The sequence below is a fragment of the Talpa europaea genome (assembly GCF_964194135.1).
Source record: "Talpa europaea genome assembly, chromosome: 5".
NCBI lineage: Eukaryota > Metazoa > Chordata > Mammalia > Eulipotyphla > Talpidae > Talpa > Talpa europaea.
Window position 1 is genome coordinate 10,250,011 of NC_140071.1, and position 18,745 is coordinate 10,268,755.

The 18,745-nt window shown below is 35.5% G+C and overlaps 1 protein-coding gene across 2 annotated transcripts in view; it reads right to left on the reverse strand.

Moving 5' to 3' along the window:
* The window catches only part of CDH12 (cadherin 12), a gene marked incomplete at its 3' end in the record, with an annotated part of 223,292 nt that extends 205,906 nt beyond the window's left edge, over positions 1-17,386 (reverse strand). For both annotated transcript variants that reach the window (XM_084233140.1, XM_084233139.1), the window contains exon 1: positions 17,049-17,386. In XM_084233140.1, coding sequence (XP_084089266.1) covers positions 17,049-17,279 — 231 coding nt within the window. In that variant the 5' untranslated portion in view covers positions 17,280-17,386. The remainder of the gene's footprint in view (positions 1-17,048) is intronic.
* Positions 17,387-18,745: the final 1,359 nt, after the last annotated feature.

The following is an 18,745-nucleotide window of genomic DNA, read 5'->3' on the forward strand; positions in this document are numbered from 1 at the left end:
CTCTCTAAAATGATTCTGGCTTGGATCACTTCTGTCAAAGTCTTTGTGTTTAAACTGGATCCATGGAAGAAAACCAATTCTTGGGCATTATGATATCTTACCAGGCAGAGAAAAGGGAAGAAAAGGATGGTGGAAGAGAACAAGAACTAGAGAACATTTTTCAGAAATTGGGAAGGGTGATTTGAAGAAAGATTACCTCTGAGGAAGCACAGAGAAAATATGAGAAATGAGTGAGACTTGTATGTTTTGTTGTCTCCAAAAACTGAAAATAAAGAATTTAGATAGTTTGAACTTTCTCTTATCACTTAGTATATTATATTTTCTTTTAACTGCCATTCTGTACTGGGATTGAAACATTTTGGTGGGTCACAGCTTCACACATTTCACGACCCACTGGCTAAAAGTTCTGTGAAGGGAAAAGGAAGTGGTGTGTGAAGCTGCTTTACACTTTCCATGCACAAAGTATATGTAAAACCCTACAACACTATGTATTAAATTTTATTTTTCTTGATTTTTTCCTTTCCTATAATCTTTCTTGAAGTATATTTCTGGTACACTGTTTCCATATATCCTCACAACAATAAGGGAATAGGAGTTTTGTTGCTGTCTTATTTTACAATTCATTGGTTTCACTTCAGTGAGCATAACAGCAGCTAAAATTATATGTGATTATCTTCTTCTTTCAGGCAGTGTTTGTGGATATTTTCTTGGGAATCGGTCACCTATGACAGCCCACCCAGCCTCCCTCTAATCGCCCTTCTATTCACAAAGCCACATAACCAGTTGTGTGAAGGCATGGGACTGAAATATAATTTTGACATTTTCTGTTGAGCACACACACACAGAGGTGTCGTTCATGCTTGTGTGTTTCAGGCCCTTTCTTTCTAATATGTCCAAAAATGACAATTTTACTCATCTTGTTTCGATTTGCATTTTCCTTTACCTTGAACAATCAATAAACTGTATTCAAAACTTTTTTGAAAATGCTAGATAGAGTTGTTGGTATTCACATACCTTTTCTTGTCAAACTTCATGGAGTCTTTTCATTGGATAAAACAAACATCTATGATACTTGGTAAATTTAAAGTTTTTTTTTTGAGCATAGGAATTAGTATTTCAATACTTTTCATGACAGTTAGCACAAAATGATACATACAAAACACAACAGCAAATTAACAGCATAAGTTCCAATCAAGGAACTTTATAAAGCAAAATTCAAAGTCTCTTGGGAATCCATTTACACAGCAAGAATATTTTACACTAATGTTATATATTAAAATTATGTTTGATGAAAGCTTTTTTATCTAATGATATATTTATTTAATGATTATGTTTTTCATTTAGGAAATCTGAGAGACTCACTTATTTTTTTAAATCATTCTAGGAAAAAAAAAAAAAGGAGCATAGCTGAAGTATCACTCCACATTTCTGATCTGACTAAAAATATTTGGAGTGGTTTCTTATAAGTGTTGCTGCTCGCCAGCTCTTCATTTTCACTGAAACATAAGCTCCTTTGGCCAATAATTGAATAATTGTGATGTGCTCCTTCAGGGACCGAATTAACATATGTCTTAAGTTATAGCCAATTCAGCATCATCACTTTATCTCCTTGAAAGTGACATCATGAGAATGAATAATAGGTGTGAAGCTACGTGCTTTCCCAGAGCTTTTCACCAAGAGCCTGGTCTCATTTGAGAGGTTACTTTACCCTCTTAACATGCTTTACATGGCAGGAAGCGTATTAAATACTCAAACACCACGCTGGCTATTCAATCACATCCTGCCCTGCCTCTTCTGATTTTATAATCAAGGAAATCTAGCTTTGTACCCCAGTTCCCCAATATTGTGAGCTACTTGTGACATGTGACTGAAATTCTCTATGCTTCCATTTTCATAACCTTAGCATGCAGAACACAATAGAACTCCTCACTTGGGGGTGCTGAGGGAATTCATGAAATAACACCTGGAAATCAGAAAATATTAAATGATGAGTGTAATTACTGCTAATGTTTCAGATCACCCCTTGCATTAACTTGATTCCACTCTCACAGTTTTCAAATGCATCTCATATGTGCTTGTCATTTCCAAGTCTTGTAGCAAGGCAATAGTTTTCTTATGCTTAGACTTTATTTCTTAAATTTAACACCTAAGTAATAATTTGATAGTCAGAAAGGATGATCTTCTACTCTTACTGAAATTTATTCTATGTTGCTTCTACAAAGCTGAACATAAATATAACCAAATGAGGCTAGAACTTGAAAGACTTCATGTATTCTTAAAATTCCTGTCCTTATCATTTAACATAATGTAGTTTTTGCGATCCTCTGCGCTCAAGAAAACTTTTAAATCATTTTGTGCTTTACCTCTAAGCCATAATATGAGCCACCTGCTAAACACTAGAAACCCTATCCTTTCCAGAAACTTTTCTAGGATCACCATCTCTATGTCATTATTTCCTCTTCCAATTTCTTCTACTCATACTAAAAACTGTGTAAGCAACATCTAGAACCAGAGAAAATTAAGAGGTAAATTATTTCCCAACATAATATTAGTTGGTTTCTGGAAGAGTTTTGATATATATTTGAAACTAGAAAAAATTCAACCAGAAATTTTCCAAATAGATTTAGCCTTCTGAGAAATGACTGGGATTTACCTTTGGTAAAACCTTTTCTTTATTCTGGAAAAGAACACACAGAATGGTCTACTTGAGTTTCTCTGAACCACCTCAATTCCAGGATATTTTGACTGGACAAAAGTCTCCCAAAGTTTTATTTGACATTGGCTGTTAAAATTAGAGTACACTTTCTTTTCCATTGATCTATTTCATCTGAAAATTTACAAAAGAGCAGAATAATTTTCTGATAGTAATGTGAAGGCTATTAATATGAATAAGTATGTCCGATGTGTCTACAGTCACTGATGGAAGCCAAATGGATCAGAAGGATAACAGGGTCCTTAAGGGAAAAAAAGGAAAATTTTATGCCAATGTCAAGACTAGACCACAAGAGAGTTTCTCTTATTTTAGGCCAAGATTGCAGTTTATTCTGGATGTTCTGCCAATCAACTGCAGTGGGCATGCCCTGGGCAAGAGAACTGCATGCATGTTGTGATTTAATAGAGCTATAACAATATTGTCATAGCCTTTGAGGCCCAGGCAGTTTGCTAAATGATGTACACACCAAGGTGGCTCTATCATTTGTCATCCACAAGGAACTTTTGGAGGTAAAAATGGATGCTATTAATAATCCCACACTGCCATCAGGCACAACCCTATGCTCAACTGGATTATTGCTAAGTAGAAAGTATCTCTTCATTTGCATCAAAAGGTACAGGCTTAGCCCTGGAAAATCAGCAGACACATGCAGAGGAGACTGGGGAGATCTGGGACCTGGGACAATGACACTTGCGGTCTGTGCCTCACTCTCTGCAGATGGTGCCATAAGGACAACTCATTCATAGCAAGTAACCTAGAAAGGACTAGACATCCCATTCAATTGGCACATCTCATCATCTCATACTAGCAAGTGAGAGTGACTTTCTAATCATCTCATACTAGCAGTGAAAGTGACTTGATTTTGTAGATCTATGTTATTGAAGTCTAGGACTTACAGGGAGAGTAGTGAAACCTTTATTTTCTTTATGACAATAGTCACTCTTTCCTTGTAACAAAATCAATACTTTACTCATCCTAAAATTCTCACAATTCCTGCTCTTGTCCATTTAGCAATATCTAAATACCCACCCAGGAAACAGTTTATTGAAAATGTACATAGTTATTCTTCAGTGTTTTACTTAATTGAACTATATTATCCCCCTACTCATTTACTTAACTATTAACTAAATAGCTGATTTGATCTTAATTTGAACCCAACAAGGACACTAAGAATAAGTATTCAGGGGCCTCCCTGGTGGTGCAAGGGGTTAAGCACCGTACTATGAAGCAATCTGCAGCCTCTGCAGCACGAGTTCAATCCCCGGTTGGCCAGGGAGCAACACATGTGGTGCAGCAGACCTCTCCTGATCTCCCGCTGCTCCCCTCAGCAGTGTATTTCAGTAAGTCTGCCTGTTCTGTTCCCCACTGTCTCTAATGAATCCTCTCACCCCCCGCATCTCTGCCCTGTACCCCAGCTCTTGTATGTATAAATAAATAAATCTTTTAAAAAAGAATATGTATTCAGAGTCAATAAATGCATCACTTTTGAAATATGAATATAACTACAATTCAAAACTGATTGACAGACACAAAAGTCCCTAAGATTATTTTGCTGTATTCTGCTGATTCTTTCCCAGCAGTAATATAGGTTCTGACCCAAAAGAGTGAGTCCTAGAGAAAGAATTCACCAGAAAGCACTGGGTGCAGTTGAACAAGGCAAGACTTTGCTGGAGACTCATGTATGAGGGAAACTGCTAGAAAGGAGTATTTAGCCTGCCAGGAGTTAGGAGGAGATAGTTAAAAGTTAGATTCAAGAAGTCAGGAGAAAAGCAACATCATATCTTGTGCTAGGATGGACTATGCCCAGAAATATGCAGATTTGTTACATTCCACCTGTATATTTGGGCTCTCCCTCTCAGAAATGGTGAGATAATCATTTGTCAGGACTTAACACATTTTGTCTCTCATGGCGCCTTATGGTTAGAGCATGTCCAACTGTTTGGACAGGGTTCTCTAATCCATGACTCAGTCTACCTGTCAAACAGGACTTGGGTAAACTCATCCTACTGGTTAGCAATTTTTTTTTTCTTTTTTACCAAGGCTTTCTCAGTAGACCCATTTCTGTCATGAATTCTTGCCCCGAGAAGGCTGGATCTTCAAGACAGCGACAATATTCAGAGAGTAGTTCTGAGCATCCACAAATGAAAGGTCTGCATCCATAAAGTATTCTTGTTCTGTCAAATGTAATTACCTAAATAAGAGTCAGCATACATTTTCTGTAATGGCCCAGAGAGTAAATATGGTTTTATAAGCTATATATTTTCTGTGCCCTAACCATGCAACCTTGCCAACTTGTTGAAAGCAACCATAGATAATGAAAATACAATGTAAAACTATCTGGGGACCCTACCCTGGTCTGGAGTCAACTATCTAGGGATCCTACCACTGGTCTGGGGGCAAAATTGACAAACCATCTTCACAGACTCCATCTTGAATGCAAAAATCTACTGCCCAAAGATATGTCAGTCTTTTCATATTATATATATATATATATATTGCATATATATATATTATTTACAATGGCATGCCATCTTTGCACCTCTGCAGGGTATTCTTGGGGAGCAAGAGATCATATACTGCATAGTTTTCCTCTAGCATCACCACATCTTTAGATCTGAACAATTAAGATGAGGAAGTCTGTCCTATCAAGAAGAGTTGCATAAGTTACTCTAAGTCTTTCCAAATTATCTCCTGTTATTTGAAAAGTCTACATTGGAGAATACTTTGTAAAACTGAGATAATTTTACATCTATATGCACTCTACTCTTTACTACAATAAATCACTAATTTTGATGAAATAAGAGATTCTTACATTTTGATCAAGTGAGACCATTTGAGATCTGTCAGAGATCACAGTAAGTATAATTATAATGTCAGTATAATTATTATTAGGTTCTATACCTAGTAATTATTCATAACCAGTGGCTAACGTATACTGAATATGTATACTGAACCAGTTATATTTATGAGAAGTTAGTTAATTTCTGGAAGCCAATATCACTAAAGGCCAGAAGCAGATGTGGCACATTTCTTCATATATCCTTCTATCCTTGCTTTATTTTTACAGTTCCAAGATTGAGACTAGAAGAAAATATGAGCTCTGAAGGATATAACTTATTTTTATGTTGCTTAGAAGGAAAAAAAAAAAAAGAAAGAAAAGGCCATCTTTTGACTACTAACAAACAAACTCAGTTAAATTACAGAAAGAATTTAAATAGTTTTTAACTTTACTAAGTCACTAAATTATATTGATTTGCATTAGTAAGTCAACACTATATAGCAATGGAAGAAACATCTCTATTGTGGTTTATATTCCTGTAGCTTCCACATAGAAAGCACTACATGTTCTTTTTTTCCCAAGAATATATTTTCAAGAATTTTATATAGCAAACAACCTCAAAAAGTTCAGATAGACTCTTCTCCCAAAGCAAGGGGCAGGTGTGCTTATTGCCAGTTAAGAGATAAATGATATCTCCCAAACAAAGGGCAGGAACTCCCCTGTAAAGTAGCCCCCCGCTTTGGCTAACAACCATGTGTGCCTATTCACTTTGCCTCTGGGGCAATGGAAACTGACTTAATAATGTGGATGCTTATGCTGTTCATTGTGCATGAAGAATAAAGCTCCTTTTCTCTGACCCAGACATCTCATGTCTTCTTCCAATACTCGCAAAACAGTGAAAGCCTGACAGTTCTTGACAACTGACAGCAAACACCACCAACAGAAAGCAGTACCATTCTTTAATAATGAATATGATTATGCATTAAAAATCTACTCTAAATAATTACACTGATATTTGCTATATATGCAAATATATTGCTATATTTGCTTTATGCAATCTATGAAAAAACTGTAGGAGTTTTTGTATGCTTTCATAATAGCAATTTCATATGTTAAATTATATTGACTAAAAGTCAGTAGCAATTAATTATTCTGTGCCTCTTGAACAATGAACCAGATATAAGTGATGTCTTTAAGAAAGTAGTTTTACTTTTTTCAGATTTGAGTAAGGATTGTTTCTGGTACAAAAATAATCCATTCACATGTCAAGTGTAGGCTTAAGTGGTATAAACATCATCTACATTCATAAACTCAATGTTGTTAGAAAATGAGAACATAAATTTGGAATCTTTATCATTTGGCTCACTCTGTACTCTCTATTTTTGTTAACTTTTCTTACAATTTGCCTCTCCTAGGGTTCTTCTGTAACCAATGGGTTCTATCTCATATAATGAGATATCTTGTACTGATATAATGAGATATCTTATAATCTCATAAAATGTTATTACATGAAAGTTGTAGAAATTCAACAAAGTTATTAAACAGAGAACACTGTTTTCTAGCTAATATTTCATAGAAAATATTTGGGGAACACATGCGCACCTATACTCTGAAACACCACCCATACATACACCCAAGTAATCAATTGTAATATGAATTTCTGATAAAGGCACTAAAGATAATTCTGGTGGTCATATAATCTGGTTATGCTTAGCCCCCTGTGTTATTAGTTATACAGAGTGACACATACATGCTTAAGTCATATTTTTAAAGATTTATTTATTTAGGCATAGAAGAGCTCGGGTATAGGCCAGAGATGCAGGGGGTAAGAGGATTCACCAGAGACAGAATGGGGAACAGAACAGGCAGGCTGACTGAAATACACTGCTGAGGGGAGCAGCGGGAGAGACAGGGGAGGTCTGCTGCGCCATGTGGGTTGCTCCCTGGACAGTCAGGGATTGAACTCATGCTGCAGAGGTTGCGGATTGCTTCATAGTGTGGTGCTTAACCCCTTGCACCACCAGGGAGGCCCTTAAGTAATTTCATATGGATAATGATTGCAGCTATCATAAGACCTGGATTAGAACCGAAGCCTTCCAACTCTATCCTAATGTGAAGCTAACATAGTCAGACAACATCTGTCATAATGTAGAGAAATGGTTAAAAGTAACCAAAGAACTTAAAGAAAATTACATTTAGGGTAGAAACAATATAAAACAATATAAGTATAGGAGGGAAAAAATCTTTTTTAATGCCCAACTCTTTTTTTTTTTTAATATTTTTTTTTTATAGAGGCATGCTTTTATTTATTTATTTATTATATTTGTTTGTTTGTTTTGTTTATACATGCACTGGGTACAGTCAGAAGCGCGGGAGGGTGAGAGAATTCACCAGAGCCAGAGCGGGGAGCAGAGCAGGCAGAAGGACCGAAGTACACTGCTGAGGGAAGCAGCGGGTGGCAGGAGAGGTCTGCGCACCATGTGGGATCCTCCTCCGGGGCCCGGGAGCAGCCGGGGATCGAACCGGCGCCGCAGAGGCTGCGGGCAGCCTCGCAACCCAGCGCTCAACCGCTGCGCCACCGGGAAGGCCCAATGCCCAACTCTTAATGCTATCCATGATATTTTTTAAAGTTCTGTCTTAGAGATTCATTTATTAATTTAAAGAGAGTTGAATTTTGTTCAAGTTTCTGCCAATTCAATTAAAGTAAATACACAAAGCCTTTATGACAGAACTATTATAAAAAATATAAAAACACATGCTAGGAGATAGAAAATTATAAAAGGAAGAGAAGAACAGGCTTACAATGAGCATTGACTACTTGACAATAACTTCAGAATATTATGTGTCCATTCATTTGTCCAAATTTCACTTTGAGCAATTTTTCTGTTAAATATATTGTGATCTAATCATATCAAAAGATCATTACTTCAAGGACAAGTTGATGTGTTGAGTGAGGCCATAAAACTATGAGTATATTTAAGAACTAAGGTATGCAATAAAATAGGCTTACCTAAAAAGACTTTTAAAAAGAGCTAGAATGGTTCTTTCTCATGTTTTGCTAGAGAGAGCAGGTATCTAAAGATGCTTGGATTAGTAACAAGCTCAATCCATTTGGCAGTTGTATGGATTAGAAACAAGACATTGATCTAGGGCGCTTGAATATACTATTGAGGTTATTAGATCCCTATGCATCCAAGAGGATGTATATGACATAAATCTTAAATGAGATTGAGTTGGTGTAATGAACTTAGATTCTCAAATGAATGGGAATTAATATTGAAAACTCACACCTTAGGAGAAAACGACACCATGAAGACTACGCTATAAAGTTCTCACAAAGCTTCATGACTCATGGACCAAACAGATGATGATAGATAGATGGGGAGACTAAGTGGAGAGAGAGGGGAATATGAACAATAAAAAACTTTTTAAATGTGTTCATATAATTTTATAATATGACTTACATGTTTATGGGGTGAATGAATCAAAATATAATTTTGATATGCTGATTTAGAATTAATTACAGATTATGTAGTCTTTTGTGCAATGTGACAATCTATATTAATAAACCATCATATAATTTCTATTTCTATTCTTATTCATTTTTACTAATCAAAAACTAAATTCAACATAAAATTGACAAAAAATTGTCACTACCTTTAAATATATATTAATATATATTTATGTATATATATGCATGTATATATAATTGGTGTATATATATGTACACACACTATATATATATATAAAATTGGTATACACACACACACACTATAATGTAATTGGTAAGTCTCTTGGAAATTGAGACCTTGATTTTTTTAGGATTTTTCCTTTGTCAGAACTCCTTATTCTGGGGCCTCCCTGGTGGCTCTAGGGGTTAAGATGCAGCAATATGAAGCTATCTGCACCCACTGCAGTAGGCGTTGATCCCTGGTCAGGGAGGTGACCCACATGGTGCAGCAGAGCTCTCCTGCCTCATCTGCTGCTCCCCTCAGCAGTGTATTTCAGTGGATCTGCCTGTTCTGCTCCCCATTCTGTTTCTGGTGAATCCTCTCACCTCCCCCTACATCTCTGGACTGCACCCCAGCTCTTGCATGCATAAATAAAGAAATGTTTTTCTAAAAAAGGACTCCATTTTCTTCCTCCACATTGGGTCTACGAATATGCAAAAGTGAAATGATTCAAACATTTACTTCTTTCTCTTCTTTACTGGGGAATTTTGCTGGTGATGAGAATCACACATTACTTATTAGTTCTACTATCTAAAACTTTTTAAAAAGTGATTTCCTTTAAGTCTTAAGTATCTACCAGCATTTCATTCCTCTAAAAGATTAGCTTATCATCTATTATTTATCAGCATCTGATTAGGTCTATTAATCCTTTAATGGTTTAAACATTTTATGTTAACTTATTGATATAGGGTGTCCAGCTACTTGATCAAACATTATTTTAGATATTTCTGTGAATGTGTTTTTGAATGATAATAAAATTGAACTCAGTAAACTCAGAGAAGAGTCATTTATCTTCCAAAATGTCAGTGTACCTAACCAATTAATTGAAGTCTTTAATAAAACAAAGAATGAGGTTTGCAGAGCAAAAAGGAATTCTGTTAGAAGACCCTTTAGTCATATAGAATTACACATCTATAATGTTACAGTAAGTTCTCATTTAACATCATCGATTGGTTCTTGGAAATTGCAACTCTAAAAGACTTGGAAATAATAAAATACATAGAAGAAAACATAGGCAGTCAGCTTCTTTGCATTATCCTTAGCGATGTATTTTGGAACTTAACTCCAATAGTAAGGGAAACAAAAGCAAAAGTAAAGAACTGGGACTACATCAAATTAAAATGTTTCTACACAGCGAAAGAAACATGCTCAAAACAAAAAGACATTCTAGTGAATGAGAGAAGTTATTTGCATATCACAGATCTGACAAGGGGTTAATATCCAAAATATACAAAGTCATAAAATTCAACAAATATTAAAAACATTAAAAATGGGCACAACATCTGAATAGAAACTTTGCCAAAAAAAGACATGCAGATGGCCATTAGGCATATGAAATGATGTCCATTATCTCTTATTATTAGAGAAATGCAAATCAAAACAACAATGAGATATCACAGAACACCTGTGAGAATGGCTATTAGCCAAAAGGCAAGAAATAACAAATGTTGGCAAGGAATATAAATTGGTGCAGCCATTATAGAAAGCAGTACAGAGATTCCTCAAAAAATTAATAATAAATTTAAAAAATCTTCATAGTGAGAAAAACTGTCATTAAAATGAAAAGCATCCTATCAAATGGGAGAAAATATTTGCACATCCATCAAGGGACCAATATCCAAGATCTACAAAAACCCATATAACTCAACAAAAACAAAAAACCCAAACAAAAAAATGAGCAGAAAAGTTAAATAGACACTTCTACAAAGAAAACATACCAATGGCCAATGGGTATATGAAAAAATATCCAGAAGACCAATAGTTAACATGGAAGGACATTCATTAATGCTTTTTAGTAATGGAGATGCAGGTCAAAATCACAGTAAGACATCTCACACCTATAAGACTACACATTAAATAAAGAGCCCCAACAAGTACTGGAGAGGAGATAGAGGAACACAAACCCTATTACTCTGTTGGTTGGAATGTCAGCTTGTATGACCATTGTGTAAAGGAATAAGGATTTAGTTGAAAACACTGAAAATGTAAATAGCATGTGACCCAGTAATCCCATTCTTTGGCATCTAGCTGAGGAATATGAAGCCATCAACTCAAATGCTCTATGTTCTACTGTTTATTACAGCAATAGTACAATAGAAATAGAATCTCCATGAAGTTTATGACTACCTGACATAAAATAAAATTCATTATGTGGTTTCCTTTAATGAGAAAGTCTAAATTATTCATAAAAGCTAGAACATGGAAACAGGCTAATGTCTACTGACAGGGGATTGAGTTAAGATTATGTGCTATATCTACACATTGGAACATTATTCAGCCATTAGAAAGGATAAAATGTTGCTATTTACAGCAAAATGGGAAGAATTTTTAGGAACTATATCTAGTAAAGCAATTCAGAAGGGAGAGCTAAATAGACACTTGAATATTGGAAGTTTGCACAGAGGATTCATCAACAAAGCAAAATCCTTACAAAAACATTATGAAGAGAGGTGAGGATTCTAAGGTTACAGAAAGGATCAATGGGGTATAAGGGATAGAGATGGGCCAAAAATAAATACCAATTCAATAAGAATAATAAATAAAGAACAGTTAGAAATAATCTTGATACTGGGATTAAGCCCAGTTTTACCATCTTCTTTTTATAATTTTTTAAGGTTTATTTATTTATGCATGCATGCATGCAAGAACTGGTGTACAGGCCAGAGATGCGGGGGTGAGAGGATCCACCAGAGACAGAGTGGGGAACAGAACAGGCAGACTGACTGAAATACACTGCTGAGGGGAGCAGCGGGCGGGACAGGAGAGGTCTGCTGCACCATGTGGGTTTCTCCCTGGTTGGCCCAGGATCGAACTTGTGCTGCAGAGACTGTGGATTGCTTCATAGTGCCATGCTTACTATCTTTATGTTTATGTACAATGACTGTATAAATGTATCTAGTCTTATAATGAAAGGGTAATATTTATTTTAATTTTTTATTTGCTTTTTCATTTTTAAATTTTTTATTATATTTAAAAAAATTATTTAAACAACCTTGTTTATTTTTTTACAATATAGAATTTTTCCCCTCAGGTGCGGTGACCATAGATTTCCCACCACGAACATCCTTCCCCTCACTCGACCACACTCTCTTCCCACCCTGTTCTCTACCTCTCCCCTCTCCCCTCCACTAACTCCTCCTGGATGACTCAAATGTGATCTGTTTTCAAGTCAGTCTTATAGTTTGTCTTTGATCCTTTGCTTGATTTCTCTAGATTCCACATATAAGTTAAACCATTTGGTTCCTGTGGCTCACTTCACTTAGAATAGTATCTTCCAGCTTCAGCCACAGGGTAATATTGAAACCAAACAATTTGAGAATGTTTTGAATATACAGATATAAGAACAGGAGAATAGGAAGACACACACAAATATATATGGACAAAGGGGAAGGGAGTCATGTGGCCTTCTCATGAAAAAAGCAGAGAAATAAATGAATAAATAAAAACATAGAAAATAAAATAAAAATCTCTTTCTATACACACACACAGACACACACACACACACACACACTTTCATCCAAATATGTCAAACCTAGATCAACATCACTCACCTACATTTCTGAAACATCATTTACTGGCTTTAACTGTCTCTGCTCATTCTTTAAGCTCTAGAGAGAATCATTTAAATCATTTGGAGAAGGTCACCTTGGTTCACGAACAGCCAAAACCAGTAGTCGTTTCAGTCATAGTTTGAATTGGCTAGTATAGTTCAACATTATTTGTCATTTCCTATTCTTAAAACTGTCTTTGAGTCTTTCTATATGACACTATTTAACACTTGCTTTTATCTCTTACTAACTCAACTTATCTAATTCTTACTCATTTGTTTTTCACTTAACATACAATGTGATTTTTAACTCTGCAACTTTTCTTAGCATATATTACCCACTTAAGTGATTTTGACTACCATCTATGTGTGGATTAATTCTATGTCTCTTCTGCTTAAAATCTAGTTCCAGCATTTAGTGGATGATGGGCCATGGCAAAGTTACTTTAATTTTTTGTTCTGAAGTTTTCTGACATGAATATGGGGTCATTAATAATCTCCCTCATGGGGTTGTTTTGAAAGGTTTTATCAATGAGTGTGTTAGCAAAGCAATTAAAGCAATGTCCAAAGAAGCACTCAATAAAGTTGAGTGCTTACCTATTACAATTGCAATCTAGGGACCTTCACACTTCAATTCATCTCCACGATGCTTAACATCTTCTCAAATTGTAAAGCATTCTCAATCAAAAAGATGTTGAATAAATGAATGCCTATGAAGTTAGGAATTATGTATGTTTTAACTTTTAATATTTCTGCCATGCTAAACCACTTAGTTTTAAATATCACTGATAAATTAATCTGAAATGGTACCTCATTTCCCTGAGTTCTTCTTCAAATAGCAAATGGACAGCATTTTCTTAGTGCACAGATTTGAGACTGACATATGCAGGCATAGACACTTAGTTATATACTTTGGTATAAGTATCAAACTTTGTGTGAATGTATCTTTTTTTTTAATTTATTTATTTTATTTATACAAGCGTGGGAGGGTGAGAGAATTCTCCAGAGCCAGAGCGGGGAACAGAACAGTCAGACTGATGAAATACACTGCTAAGGGGAGCAGCGGGCACAGCAGGAGAGGTCTGCACGCCATGTGGGACCCTCTCTGGTGGCTGGGGATCAAACTGGCACTGTAGAGGGTGCGGGCAGCTTCGCAGCCCAGTGTTCAACCACTGAGCCAACAGGGGAGGCCCTGTGTGAATGTATCTTTAATATTACAGGATTGTGTTTGTGTGTTTTTATGACTTGGAGCAATTGATGGCATTTGAATTTAAAAATGTGAGTGATAAAATGAATTTCTGTCACTCTCTAATTGAAACTTTATCGGTGTCCGGATATTTTAGTAAATCCAAAATATCTGTCTGAGGAACACATTGGTATTACCTCTGGATATCCTTGTGAGTTCTTTGTCTATAAATTGAAGTAATATGTATTATAAACAGAACTACAGTTGATCTTATTTGAAAGGATGTTAACATTAATATTAGTTCCTTTTAAATAGAACAACTGCTGACTTTAATGTTCACTAAACCACTTCATACCCATTTATAAATCACTATATGAAGAAATTCTTTTTGATTTGAAGGTAAGGAAATCAGTTTTTTTCTCAATAAGTGAAACTTCCAATAATGAGAACTATACAAATTAACATTTTCCATAAATGCTTTTGTTGCAAAGATGCAAGTGAAATCTGAAGACCAATTGTAATAGTTCAGCTGGTCATGGTGCATGGAACTTTGTATTTGTCTTTCTCTTTAGCCTTGAGTTCTGTACTATTTGTCTAAATTCATTTTTCAATGAACTGTTTCAAAGCCTATCTAGAAAGAACAGGGGCGTAAACATATTTGTGTATGTTTACACACATACATTTAATGATTTGAAATGGTCCCAGTTATATTACTATTCCCACATCTAGAATCATCAAGATAGAGTTAATTAAACTTTAATTGCTTTCTATGTTGGAAAGGAAATCTTGGCAACTGTTGTTCCATTAGCATTAAAAACATACATTGCCTGAGAACCATGAGCTTTCATTACATATTTCATATTATAAATGTGATTCCATGTGCCTGTGAAAATACACTTTAATTAAATGATAGGTTAGATCTTAGACCAACACTTTTTAACCTACTTATCAATATTATTTCAAACTATAGTGAAGAATTACAAAGATAGATTTCAAAGTATCACACGAAATTTACGTAAGCCACTCTTAGATTCTTTTTACCTATACCCATTGCAATGTGAAATCCTATTATCCTAGGATTGAAGTCAGTTTCATTAATTTTTCAACAAATGTCAACTTTCTCACATCAGATTCTAGCAACAAAAGACCATGGATCTGCTTCAGTGTGAACCAAAGAATATTCTCTCATCAGACATTTGCCATGAACCTCAATGCAATGTCTAGCTTCTGTCACAGACAGAGTCAAGATAACTGATATCCATGAGGCAGAGTTATAAAGCCACACTATCTCTTTACTTGCCTTGAATTTCAAAACTCCATTTTTTTATAAAATTAACTCAAAGAAACAACTGTACCAAAAACAACATGGAGTTATCTCACATAGAAATGATTTAGTGAATACATATTACCTGATAATAAAGAGGATCAATATAAGCAGAAACAGCATACAATAACATCGGGCCTTCCATGTTTTCCTCAAATTTTTCTAAGATTGTTATTTCCCAGGGTTATCTGTGCACAGGTTTATCAATGCATTTGCATGGGGTGCCCTGGGTTGGACGGGAACTGCTTTAGCTTCAGTGTACACATCTCCTCTTTAAGCCTCCCACTGAATTTCCATTCAATATTGAGGTTCACCAGAGACCCCATAGATCACCTGTACTAGCATTTATAGGGTTGTCCCAAGGTCACGCGACTAGCCCCCATTTAGTTGTAGGTAGCCTGCCAAGGAATTTGTCCTACTTAATGGAACCATATATGTTTTTACACAACACTAGAAATTAAGACGGCCACAATGACACTCAAAGACTGATTTAGTGTGACTCAAATTTTACACACAGAGAGACGCCTCATGGAAAACATTAGTCAAGGACTCCCTACAGCTTAGGACAACCTGACTATGTGTTCACTTTCAACAAAGATTCCACTGAAAGACCTTATCCTCTGTATTATCCAACATTCTTTAAATGCCTTTGCAAAAGATATATTCTAAAAATATAGTGCAAAGAATTTAGACCTTGAATAGATTTTTTTCCATTCCTTTGAGCTAACACGGGAATCATAAAACTCATCATGCTTCTCTTTAGTTTTGGTTTTCGGAAACTTCTAGGGACTTTGATAGTCAAGAGACATAATCTTTCTGTATAAGCTTCCTGATATTCTTCCTGCTATGGTTTCCCATTGCCATGTTTGATTTACTTTAAAGCCTTTTCTGAATTTTTTATGTTATTCTATATGTTATCTTAAACTCTTCTCTATTTTTTATTATTATTAAAACCATGGCAAAAAATTTGGAAATTAAAAAAAAAAGACTTTTTTTTTTTCTCAAAAAATGTTTTTGGTCACATTGAAAAGTTCTATCTACTCCAGGCATGAGTTAAAATTTTATATTTAAAAAATAACTCTAAAACCATAAATGTGCTGAAATAGGTACCATCAACTCTTTTATATTAAAAAAAGGATCTGTAAACTTGCAAAAAGATTTAAAAATTATGTTCTCTGTTGAAGACTGATGTGTAGATACTTGGGTTCTGACATGTATTACTTTGGCCTTAAATAGGTTCATAAATAATCTACAAAATATATACTAAGTTATTTATAAAGCATAAGCAAGTCAAATCAAATATTTCTGAGCCACAGTTCAAATACATGGTCATGTTTTTAGGGGAGAAGAAAAGGGAAATATCTTGGTCACTCCAGGATGCCAACAACAGTTTAGGATAGCTATGCCTGTGTTTTTTTCTCTGGAACCTTCCTTGGTAAATAATTCCAGAATGCCTGCAAGGAAAGCATGTACTATACTAAACCTTTCACAACATTTACATTTTTAACTTTATGTCTTTAGCATAAATGTCAAAAAAAGGAAAAGAATATAGAATAATTTCAATAAAATAACTGGAGCTAATTGAAGCAAAGAGGGATTAAGGGGTTTTCCAAAAGCTTACCCGGGCCAATGAGTCAGGTCTCTTGGATTTCAATTCCAGTGTTCTAGTCACTGGTTTGTTCAACTCCTGTGCAAAACATCCACACACAATACATAATGCACAATCCCCCTTGCTACAAAGTGGTTGTCAAAAGAAACACGCCATTACCTTTCCCACATACTGAGGTTCGGAGCCCATGTATTCTTCCAGCACAAAAAATTGATTCCATACCCAGCCACGTTTAACTCGCTGGAAATGTGATCGCTGTCCTGGCAGGTGGATAACATTTTCTCTTGGTTCTGTGGCTAAAGTTTGTTGTGGCTGCGGTTGAAGTGGTGTTAGGAGACCTCCATCAAATAGGACCCAGAGAATTAGGGATAAACAGTTCCGTGTAAGCATTGGCAAAGGCTTTCTTACAGCAGAGTAATAAAAACTCCAGCACTTAATGTAGAATCGTGGAATCCAGGTTGAGGTGTCTGTGGCTGCCACCACTTAGCTTTCTGTTTTATTGCAGAAATGATAATGCAGGCATTAATCCTTTTGATGAAAAGGCTTCTGCTGTATTATATTCCATCTAAAGGGACCTATAAAAGAGATTAACAAAGATACATTAAATTGATAGAATTGCATGATGATAGTCATGAAAACTCTCATTATGCCTGCCAACATTTAAAGACACAGAGAGGAAAGAATATCAGTAAATGATTATAGATGTTTAACCTGTTAACTTGGATAAATTGTTTTTTATAGATTTGAAAGATATTACAATGAAGCAAAAGTTGTATCATAAACAGAAACAATTTAGTTTTAGTAATCTTAAGGATAAAACACAGATCCATATTTTTAACATGAACTAAGATTAGGGTTTCTCATCCTCAACTCTGCTGACATTTGGGGTTGGATAACTTTGTTACTGGGCAGTTATCTTACGTATTTAAACATTTTTAATACTAGCCCTTTTTTTTTGCTCCCTTGTAAGGAGCAAAACAGGCCAAGATTGTAAAACACTGATTTAAAAAAAAGAAGGGAAAACAGGGCCTCCATGGTGCCTCTGGGGGTTCAGTCTCGGCACTATCAAACTATCACCAGCCACTGCAGAATGAGTTTGATCCTAGGGAGCTGATCCACTTGGCACAGCAGACCTCTCCTGCTTCACCCACTACTCCCCTCAGCAGTGAATTTCAGTCAATCTGCCTGTTCTGCTCCCTACACTGTCTCCAGTGAATCCTCTCACCCCCCCACACCTCTGGCCTACACCCCAGCTCTTGCATGCATAAATAAATATTTTTTTAAAAAAAGAAGAGAAAATATAAAGTGATTGTTTAAAGGCAAACCACTTCCTTTAGTTAAAGAATAGGAGGAATCAGACCACCCAGAAAATATTACTAAAATTTGGAAGCTTTAAATTTGTCTTTATAACATTTCGGTTTTGTATTCACTTATCTTAGGCTAACTGAGTATCTAGAGTGTATAAGACAATTCCTTATATAGTAGGTGAGAAAACAGATGCAACCTTATCTATCAAATCAAAAATAGAAAATAAGCACTCATTCAAAAAAGTAAGTTAGGGCAAAGTTATCAATGCTGAGGGAAAAGCGCAAACAGAACGCCCTGCACTTAAATTTTAGTGAGAATTAAAGGAACAGTAGCAATCCTGTTCCTTTTCCCCTGTCAGACATAAAATCTCTGGCTCCAGCCAGGGTAGTTTTATACATTTAACTCTGTGGACTCAAAGTCCACAAATTTTTAAGTTTCTAAGGGCCACTGATACTGGAAGGCAGAAATTATATGTGACCCTTCCAAAACTAGAGGACTAAAATAAAAATCAATACATGTTTAATTACAGGTCCATAAAATGTGGCATT